General features: G+C 28.8%; 1 protein-coding gene across 1 annotated transcript in view; it reads left to right on the top strand.

Moving 5' to 3' along the window:
• The window catches only part of LOC130674605 (uncharacterized), a 93,487-nt gene continuing 81,709 nt past the window's right edge, over nt 1-11,778 (top strand). Inside the window, exon 1 of the mRNA XM_057479979.1 lies at nt 1-135. Coding sequence (XP_057335962.1) covers nt 122-135 — 14 coding nt within the window. The 5' untranslated portion in view covers nt 1-121. The remainder of the gene's footprint in view (nt 136-11,778) is intronic.

Here is an 11,778-nt window from a genome sequence, read left to right as displayed (position 1 = left end):
AAAAAAATTGAAAAAAAAAAAAAAAAAAAAAAAAAAACGTGTGTTGTTTTAATTCTTCGGTAAAGAAGAATAAAAAATTATTAGAACCAATGATTGTCCATCAAGGGACCACGGGACACACATGTTCGTTATAAGGTAAGTTTTTTTTTTTTGAAATTTTCAAAAATTTTCAAAAATTCATTTTTTTTTTTTTTTAATTTCTGAAAAATTTTTTTCATGTTCAGAAATGATAATTCGCCTGAACTTTTTTTTACATAAATTTTTTAGTGCGTGGAATTTTTTTTCAGTGACATTTATTTTTAAGGTCAAGGTTCGCGGGTACGGATTTTTATCTTTGAATTGAAATTTTGGAAAAAATTACGGGTTTTGAGAAAAATTTATTGAGACCTTTTTGGTGGGAAATTTAATTTCCTTTCAAAAAGTTCTCTTTGCCCTTTGACCTAGAATGCGATCCAAAGACGGAAAAGTTAATTGAAGTTGAAATTCATGGATTTAGAAAATAGTGATTTTTCATTTTCTGACCTTTGAATTAAAATTGCGGGAAAAGTTGTGGAAATATTGGAAAATTTCATAGAACCTTTTTGATAGGAAATTAAATTTCCTACAAAAAATGTCTCTTTACGTTTGGTCCTTAAATTCATACTTCAGTCAGAAATTCCGATTTAAGTGCAAATTCATGAATTCAAAAATAGTGAAATTTCATTTTCTGACCTTTGAATTAAAATTGCGGGAAAAATAGTGGAAATGTTGGAAAATTCAATGGGACCTTTTCGATAGAAAATTAAATTTCCTAAAAAAATGGGCTTTTTACTTTCTGTCATTAAAGTCATACTTCAGTCATAAATTCCGATTAAAGTACAAATTCATGAATTCAAAAATAGTGAATTTCATTTTCTGACCTTTGAATTAAAATTGCGGGAAAAATAGTGGAAATATTGGAAAGTGTAATAAGAACTTTCGATAGGAAATTAAATTTCCTACAAAAAATGTCTCTTTACTTTTGGCCCTTAAAATCATGCTTCAGTCAGAAATGCCGATTAAAGTACAAATTCATGAATTCAAAAGTAGTGAAATTTCATTTTTTGACCTTTGAATTAAAATTGCAGGAAAACTTGTGGAAATATTGGGAAATTTAATAGGACCTTTTTGATAGGAAATTAAATTTCCTACAAAAAAGGTCTCTTTATTTTTGGTCCTCAAATTCATACCTCAGTCATAAATTCCGATTAAAGTAAAAATTCATGAATTTAAAAATAGTGAAATTTCATTTTCTGACCTTTGAATTGAAATTGCGGGAAAAGTAGTGGAAATATTGGAAAATTTAATGGGACCTTTTTGAAAGGAAATTAAATTTCCTACAAAAAATGTCTCTTTACATTTTCTTTTACAGTTCATATTTTAGTCACAAAAGCCAATTAAAGATAAAAATTACAAGTGAATCTTAAATTTTTTTTTCTTTTTTTAGTGAACTTGCATTGAAAAAAAAAAATTGATAAAAATTTTCAATAAATTGAAATTCAATGAGATTTCTATGCTATTGCATAACATTCTGTTTCAATAATAACGATAGTAAAACAACTTTTTTAGTAAAAACTAAATTTTTTTTAAATTTTATCAAATTACTTGTGTTTTAAGATATATAAATATGTATATAACACTTATACTGATAAAATGTTAATTTCGTTGATTATTATTTCAAGGTCGGTAATAAAAAAAAAATTTTTTTAATTCCATGAGATTTGAAAACGCGGAATTAAAAATTTAAAAATAAAAATAAACAAACAAATAAATTATTTAAAATTTATGACGCACTTAATTTTTTTTAAATATATATACAAATGTATATATATAATTATCTAACCCGACATTGGCTTTGAAATTTATCATAATTATTTTTTTTTAAATACCGCGAGTGCACGCGGACACTCAATAGCTCGCGAGTCGCGATCGCGCGCTTGTTAGACTCGAGAGAGTTGAGAGAGAGTTGAATTTATGAGTGAGTTAGTAAGTGCACTTAGATTCTTGGGAATCTTCAAACAAAATAATAATTTTTTTTTTTTCTTTTAAAAATAAAAAAACAAAAATTTTTCATGGCTTGAATTTAAACATTTACTTGGATTTTCAGTTTTGAGTCGAAATATTCAATCTATGAAACAATTTACAGAAACCTTTTTTGTAGGAAATTTAATTTCCTATCGAAAAGATCTCAATCAATTTTCCTTAATTTTTGTAATTTTTCCCGCAATTTTAATTCAAAGGTCAAAAAATCAATTTCCCATTTTTTAAAATTTATTAATTTGTTATTTAATTGACGTTTGTGACTAAAATATGGGATTTAGGGAAAAATGCAACGAGGCTTTTTTTGTAGGAAATTTAATTTTCTATCGAAAAGATTTTCATCAATTTTCCTTAATTTCGGTAATTTTCCCTGCAATTTTAATTTAAAGGTCAAAAAATTAATTTCCCATTTTTTAAAATTTATTATTTTATTATTTAATTAAAATTCATAACTAAAATATGAATTTTAGAGAAAAACGTAAAGAGACCTTTTTTGTAGGAAATTTAATTTTCTATCGAAAATATTTTCATCAATTTTCCTTAATTTCTGTAATTTTTCCTGCAATTTTAATTCAAAGGTCAGAAAATCAATTTCCCATTTTTGAAAATTCATTAATTTGTTATTAAATTGACGTTTGTGACTAAAATATGAGATTTAGGAAAAAATGTAAAGAGACCTTTTTTGTGGGAAATTTAATTTCCTATCGAAAAGATTTTCATCAATTTTCCTTAATTTTTGTAATTTTTCCCGCAATTTTAATTCAAAAGTCAAAAAATCCATTTTCCTATTTTTATAAATTCATTAATTTTTTATTTAATTGACATTTGTGACTAAAATATGAGATTTAGGGAAAAATGCAAAGAGACTTTTTTTGTAGGCAAATAAATTTCCTACAAAAAAGGTCCTTGTGAATTTTTCAATATTTTCATAACTTTCCCTGTAATTTAAATTTCCATGTAAAATTTTCCAAAATAACAATTGAATTTTTCTTTAGTAAATAAAAATTGATTATTTTTTATAAATAAACCACTTGACCTATGAATAAATATTCAAAATTATAATATTTAAGTGGTTGAGTTGTCGATGATCAAAGGCCTTAAATAAAAAAATTCAATTTCCATTAAAACTCTTAACGGGAGCATGAGATATTGGCGTTATTCCAATCGCGATTTTTCCATCGCTCGGGTGCTGTCATTGTCGCTGTTGCTCTCTAGTTATTCACCTGCACTAAACTCGTACATTTTTTACCATTTTTATATCCGTATCTGAGCGATCTCAAGGAAAGTGGGTCGTCGAGTGCCGCTTTGTCGCGAGGGTTAAAGCGAAAATGAATAAAAACTCTAAATTAATAATAATAATAATGATAAAGAAAAAGAAATAAGGGCTGGGCCTTGACTTGGTCACCCTGAGATTCAAGTGCTAGAGTTCGTGACACAGCATACTGACGTTCATTTTTTCCTGTTAGTCATTAATTTTTTTTTTTGCACTAGAATTTTTTTTTTTTTTATAGAATTTATTGGAAATTATTTTGTCACTTGACAATTAAAAAAAACATAGAAATTATAGACATCTTAATGATAATATACAGAAAATTTAAATTATTTACAAATTTTAAAAAATTTAAATTTTCGCGGGAAATTTAAAAAATTTAAATTTTCGCGGGCAATTTTAAAATTTTAAATTTGAGCTGACACTAGAAAAATTTAATTATGGCCTAAATGGAGAAAAACGTCCAGTTAAATTTGCGATGTTACCATGGTAAGTTTTCATATTGACCATTGGCAGCAGTGACCTCTATCTTTAAAATCATAATTTTGATGATGACGCACTGTAACTTTATTTACGAAATAACACTAGCTACAAATAACACAAAGTCCTAAGCTCTTTATTATAAATTACGATGGTCACATGGTAGAATTTAATAATTCGATGCAATAGAAATTTTAAATAAAAGTATAAAATAATAATCGGTATGACGGGTGTCGGACTCGAACACGGGACCCTCCGATCTCGAGTTGACCGACGCCTGGAACCACCCGGGCACAGAAATGCTCGCAAGTATATGGAGCGTTAGGATCCATATAAACGAGATAAACAAACAGCCATAAGTCACGAGAACGCCTCTTACGGTGGACACGGTTACTATTTTAAAATTACGATGTAACGTCGTTATTTTTATAACTTACGTCGTATTACAACAGAGGCTGCGCTGTAATATTTATTTTATTAAAAAGTAAATAGAAATATTAAATATACGAATAAATATAGTTTTTGCATTGTAATTTTTTTTTGTTCTATTTACGATGTCAACATTGTAATTTTTTAAATAATTCAAAATCCAAAAAGCATTTGATGAAATTACGATGTTGAGTAGTAAAAAAATTAACCTACATAGTAAATTTTTAAATTTACGGTAATAAAAGTATAGTTCAATATGCCGAAAAAAAATTTTAATAAATATCAGCCCGAAAAATATAAATTCTATATTAGTCAAAATTTGTTACAAAATTTATAACAAATTTCGGATTTTAAATTTCTAATGAATTTATTTTTAAAATTTTCGAAATTTGAATTTCGCGCCATTTTTACAAAACCGTCTGCTCAAACTTGAGTTCTAAAATTAATATGCATATGGAAAAAAAGTAAAAAAAAATGGTGTCTTTGGACATTAAAATTATAACCCACTAACACAAATAAAAAAATCCATGAGAACATTGTGACAGAGACGTAAAACTGTCGGACGCCAGCGTCCACGGATATATTGCATTATGAGAGTCCATTGTCGCACCTCGTGCTCGTAAATGCACCGACAATGAACCTGGCAATTTGTCCGAGTGTTTATTATTTTTATTTATCTTATATATTATTTTCTCCAAATGATTTTACTTGGAATTATTACTAGCATTGTGTTATCTCTACCAATGCGAGGTAATTTACAACTAAATTACGTATCGTTAAATTTTATATTTTACAATTATTAACTTATTTAAAATCTTCTTTATGCTTATTATCATATTTTCATTTCATAAATTAAATCCTACATATATATTCACATATATTTTACGAAAGTTCAAATATCGAAATTAGGTCTTTTTCCAAAATGTATCTTTTTTTTTTTCAAATTAGTTTTTTAGCTCAGCAGTCCGTCTTATCTCAAAAGTCATAAGGACCTTTTTTGTAGGAAATTTAATTCTCTACAAAAAAGGTCCTCATCATTTTTCCTTAATCTCTGTAACTTTGCTCGCAATTTTAATTTAAAGATCTCCGAAATAAATTCGATAATTTGAAATTTGAAAATTAGGACGTTTTTTTTTTCAATTACAATTTTTGAGACTTAGGTGCGTCGTAGGACAAAAAGCATGAGGACCTTTTTTGTAGGAAATTTGATCCTCTACAAAAAAGGTCCTTATCATTTTTCCTTAATCTCTGTAACTTTGCTCGCAATTTAAATTTAAAGATCTCCGAAATAAATTCGATAATTCGAAATTTGAAAATTAGGACTTTTTCTTTTCAATTACAATTTTTGAGACTTAGGTGCATCGTAGGACAAAAAGCATAAGGATCTTTTTTGTAGGAAATTTAATCCTCTACAAAAAAGGTCCTTACAAATTTTGTGATATTCCCATAATTTTAGCCAGAATTTGTTATTTACGGAATATAAATTTTTTTGAATGGGAAAAATTTTGGAAAAATTGAATCGAAATTTGTTTTAATGAAAAAGATGAATGATGACTCATGAGTAATGATCGGAAAAGAGGTAGCACACCTGTGGATCTATACCTCTGTCCGTTTTGCTCTCATAATTTGAAGTGTCTTTGTTCTTACGGAGCATGAGCGTTAAAAAAAGTTAAAAAAGTGTTAGGTCACTGTTAACCTTTTTAAAATATTTTTTTAACTGCAACCGATTTATTTTGTTAGACAACTCGGTGAGTCTAAGCTTAGCCATTCAACATTTAAAACCTGACAAACTCATCCATCGAAAGATGACCCACCAGACAGAGCAATAACATTTTTTTATTTTTCATTTTCTTTTATTTTTAAATACCTGTCATGAACGTGAGAAAGTTTAAGACAGTTAGGTTATTCTTTTACGATAATTAGAGGTTTTAACTTATTTACAAAAGACTCACTCATAAAATAAATCGTGAGAAAATATTTACATTGTCAATATTAAATCGAGCAATGAGTTCAAGTAAATAATAAGACGCAAACCTTTTTTTTAAATTTCAATTTACGGGTTCATTTATCGGAATATTGAAAAATTAATAGACACCTTTTTTCTTGACCATTTAATTTTCTACAAAAAAGTCCTTATAAATTTTCACTTAAAATGCATTTTTAAGTCACCAAAATAATTTCTTTATTTTGTTGGATTTCTACTTGGGTTTAAAATTTTTATTCACCCTCAAGAATGCATTTTAGGTAAAAATTCCCAAGGACCTTTTATATAGGAAATTTTAAGGCCTACAAAAAAGGTCCTTACACATTTTCACTTAAAATGCATTTTTAAGTCACCAAAATAATTTTTTTATTTTGTTGGATTTCTACTTGGGTTTAAAATTTTTATTCACCCTCAAGAATGCATTCTAGGTCAAAATCCCTAAGGATCTTTTTTGTAGAAAATTAAGAGGCCTACAAGAAAGGTCCTTACACATTTTCACGTAAAACGCTTTCCCAATCCACAAAATTCATTTTTTCTTTCGTTGTAATTCTTTTTGCATTAAAAATTTCTATACACGTACAGGAATGTGTTCTAGGTGAAAATGTTTCAGGACCTTTTTTATAGACCTTTAAATTTCCTACAGAAAAGGTCCTCACACATTTTTACTTAAAATGCATTTTTAAGTCACCAAAATAATTTTTTTATTTTGTTGGATTTCTACTTGGGTTCAAAATTTTTATTCACCCTCAAGAATGCATTTTAGGTAAAAATTCCTAAGGATCTTTTGTATAGGAAATTTAAAGGCCTACAAAAAAGGTTCTTATACATTTTCCCTTACAACGCTTTCCCAGCCCATAAAATTTATTTTTTCTATTGCTGTAGTTCTTTTTGCATTAAAAATTTGCATACACGCACAGGAATGTGTTCTAGGTGAAAATATCTCAGGACCTTTTTTATAGACCTTTAAATTTCCTACAGAAAAGGTCCTTACACATTTTCTCTTAAAATGCATTTTTCCGTCACCAAAATAATTTTTTTATTTTGTTGAATTTCTACTTGGGTTTAAAATTTTTATTCACCCTCAAGAATGCATTTTAGGTAAAAATCCCTAAGGACCTTTTATATAGGAAATTTCAAGGCCTACAAAAAAGGTCCTTACATATTTTTACCTAAAACGCTTTCCCAATCCATAAAATTCATTTTTTCTTTTCTTGCAGTTCTTTTTGCATTAAAAATTTCTATACACGCACAGGAATGTCTTCTAGGTGAAAATGTCTCAGGACCTTTTTTGTAGGCCTTCAAATTTCCTACAAAAAAGGTCCTTACGCATTTTCCCTTAAAACGCTTTCCCATCCACAAAATTCATTTTTTCTTTTCTTGCAGTTTTTTTTGCATTAAAAACTTCTATACACGCACAGGAATGTCTTCTAGGTGAAAATGTCTCAGGACCTTTTTTCTAGGCCTTTAAATTTCCTACAAAAAAGGTCCTTCCACATTTTCACTAAAAATGCATTCCTAACCTACAAAAGTAATTTTTCCCTTTCCCGAAATTCTGCCCATCTCTCAACCCGAAACTCGTACAAGCAAATCACCCTGACAGTATTCAAACCCCTAAAGTCAAAGTTAAGAACCATATATCCAGCAAAAATTCATATATAACCCAAGGTGTTATAAATTTATCCATCGAAAACAACAAACTGTCCATTCTAAAAAATACATATATTTTTTTATCCTCTTTTATAACTCGTATATTTAAACTCCTAGACCCCCCTCCCCTTTCTTCTCTTCCTTCCCCCTTCCCTAGTTGCCTAAAAGTTTAACCGAACCATAAATATATATCTCCATATAAATAAATGCATCCATGCACGTGTACTTTATGGTCTTCCATAGTTTGTTATTTTGTTAGTATGTTGAAATTCCTTTTTCGTAACAAATACTTAAAAGTTGTAGTAGCATTTGTCGTATTTTATATAAACTACATATACTTTTACTTAGTTACTTACTTATAAAGTTATTTTAACGTAACTCCATCCTTAAATTCGATAAAAGGATCGACTTTACTTGAACTTAAACTTAAACTTTTGTTAAACTCGACGAGTTCGACGCAATAAGAATTACGTCGAACTGAAAGATAACAACTTAAAAACTTGATTATTTAATTCATATATATATATATATAAATATAGATTTTTGTTTTCGTCTAAGGTATAACAATAATAACAAAGGGTCAAAGACCTGAGCAAACTTGTCCGATAGCAATCTGATGAATTTCCTGGTATTTCAACCGAGAATTTATAGGAAAATTGATTGAATTCTGAGGCAAATGCTTCAGATCTTGTGACTATGTCGGCCAAGATAACTAGAGTATAAGGAAAATACTTTTCTTGAATTATTTGAATTTTATTTTGGAAAAGATTTTCCTGATTTTGGAAAAGGTTACTCAGAATTACGATTGCTTGGGAATTTCTGAAGAGATAAGAAATGAAAAGAGAAATTTTATAGTGTAGGCTGCAAGCCTTGGGAAATTCTGAAGAAAAATTTTGGAAAAACATGTTTTTTGAAGATTTTTTGCGGGCCATGGAAAATTTTACTTTAGGAGAAATTTGTTTGGAAATGGAAGGGGCGGTAGGGGAGGGGTAGGAAATTTTTAGGAAAGTGGGAGTGGGCGGGGCAGAAATTGGAGTCTGTAACATTTGATTCCATTTTTTTTGGAAAAATTTTTGCGATGATTAGGTCGGAACTTATAGAATTCTAAAGAAAAGTTATGGATTTTTGAAAAAAGTGGCGGAATTTTATTGGGAATTTTCGGAAAAATTTTTTTGAGAGCTCAGTTGGAGAATTGAAGTGCCAACTTTCGAATGCTTCCGGAAAATTGAAGCTGCGATTTTTATATCAAAAGTTGTGACAAACAAAATTTGAGCCAAATTTCGATAATTTGATTATTTTTGCGTAGAGTTTGGAAATTCGATTCTTTTTAAAAAGTTCACCTCGGCCACTCGAAAAGAAAGTGACTTTTCCAAAAAAAAATTTTCATCACGGTCACATTTGAAGGTGAGTTACATCAATTTCAATATTTAGTGATTTTCCTAATTTCGAGATTCGTAAGTTTCCGCCGGAAAACTCCAGGAAATTTTAGAAAAGACACATGCAAGATCTTATAAAAATAGATGAAGTCAATGTAAAATATTCTAGACATTCTTTTCCAAAAAAAATGTTGAAACTTTATTATAAAAGCTTGCAGTTGTTTTCCCGGTTAATGCTTATCGGAAGTTCGAGAAAATTTCGGAAAATGACTTGCAAGTTCTGAGAAAATGGATGGAGTCGATACGTAAATTAATCTAGAAGTTTTTTCCAAAATAATCTAGACATGTTTTTCCAAAAAAAAACGGTATAGTTTTATTGTGAGCTTGCAGCTGATTTTCCGGGTAAAGCTTCATTAGAAAGTTCCGGAAAATTTTTAGAAGAAAATTACAACCTTTTAAAAAGTGGGCGGAGCCAACGTCTAAAATAATTTCGACATTTTTTTTGGAAAAAAAAACCGCTAAATTTTTTTCCATGCGCTGCTGATTTTCCGGCTATAAGTTCATTAAAAAGTTCCGGAAAATTTTTAGAAGAAAATTTGCAACCTTATAAAAAGTGGGCGGAGCCAATGTCTAAAATAATTTCGGCATTTTTTTTGGAAAAGAAACAGCTAAATTTTTTTCCATGCGCGCCTGATTTTCCAGCTAAAAGTTTATTAGGAAGTTCCGGAAAATTTTTAGAAGAAAATTTGCAACCCTTTAAAAAGTGGGTGGAGCCAATGTTTAAAACAATTTCGACATTTTTTTTGGAAAAGAAACGGCTAAATTTTTTTTCCATTTGCGGCTGATTTTCCGGCTAAAGCTTAATTAGGAAGCTTTCCACGCTATAAATAGACAAATATAAGCTGTTGTAAGCGTAAGAGGCTTACCACAAGCTATCTTAACAACGTTAACAAAAGCTCGGCGATTTGGCAGTCGAAAGCTCATTTGATTGACCACCAGCCAAGAAATTCACAAAAACTAATGGCTATAAATTTTCATCAGCCACTTAAAATACAAAATACATATAAGCCAAATGGACTGAGCTTATAAAGCTCAGAAAGCTTTAAAAGCTTCATAAACCTCAAAAATTACCGAGGGCAAACATTTGTTGAGCATGTTATCCATGTACATTAAATGTCATTTACCATTTTCTTGCGGACAATCTCGAGCTTTTTATGTCCGCAATTAAAAGCTCTACCACGACTCGAGCATTCATTGTGACCACAATCTTCAGATCGTAAAAACAAGGCGGTAAATCTTTAAAATTGTAATCATGATAATTAAGACAATGAGAATTGTCGCAAGCTTAGAGCTTACGAATGCTGTCACGGTTTTAATCGCAAGCTCGGTGATTTTCTTGCTGGGATGAGTTTAACTGAGTGTGAAAAATAAATTTTTCGCCGAGCTTGTGCAGTCGGAGCTTTTCATTGCAAGCTTATTAATTATTTTATTTTTTGAAGAAATAGAGCTTTTGAATTTTTTTTGCAAGCTCGGGTATTTTTGGGTTCCATTGGCAGGTTTGGGTCTTGCGCTTTTTGAAAAGTAATTATTGGTGATTTTTTGAATATTTTGCCGCCATAATTACGAGCTTTTATTGTTAAATTTTTTTTTTTACCACTGAAATTTTGGGAAAAGTTACAGGATTTTAGAAAAATCGATTTCACTTCTAAAATTTTTTTTTTTACTTGAAACGTTTTATCTTTGCGCGTATACTTGGCTATTATATGCGTGCGTTTCGAAAGTTTTACGAGGAACCACATTCATATCCACTCATTTATTCAATCTATATATATATATATATATATATATATATTTTGACGATTGAGATATAAAAAATTCAAGGAACTCGTAAATAAAATTCCCGTCGATATTTTTCATGTAAAAAAAAAAATTTAATATATATTTGTATATATTTATAAATCTCCAGGTGTTCTAAAAAAATTTTAATTGGTTTAAATCAACAAACGTTAAATGTAAAAATATTTTAAAATATCGGGAACCGGAAATCTGTAGAGCGAAAATTAAGTAAAGACAGTGGCGCTAATTCAGACAACAAATATAATTTTTTTTTTTTTTTTCAAATATTAAGATCCATTAAAAATAAACGACAGGTTCTGGTTATGACCCATAATCGTTTAGTTTTGACAATTTAAAACTGTGGGCGGTTTATTACGACAGAAATTTAAAGGTTGAACCGGTACTTTGATGCCGATGAAAAATTTTAAGTTTGTTAGCATTAGCTGTGGGAATATTTTGCATCTCAATTTTATATACATATATATATATATATATAAATATATATTCATATATTTGTTTAAACAAATTTTAAAAAATTTTTTTAAAAATTAATTCTCTAATTTCCTGAAATTTAAAGTGAACTATTGATTTTACACAAAAATCACAAGAGACCTTTTTTGTAGGAAATTTAATTTACTACAAAAATGTACGAATTACTTTTTTTTGTATCTTTGATAGTTTGGCCAGAATTTAATTTT

Source organism: Microplitis mediator, chromosome 9 (assembly GCF_029852145.1).
Source record: "Microplitis mediator isolate UGA2020A chromosome 9, iyMicMedi2.1, whole genome shotgun sequence".
NCBI lineage: Eukaryota > Metazoa > Arthropoda > Insecta > Hymenoptera > Braconidae > Microplitis > Microplitis mediator.
Note: the sequence above shows the minus strand (reverse complement) of the source record. Positions and strands in the feature narration are given on the sequence as shown.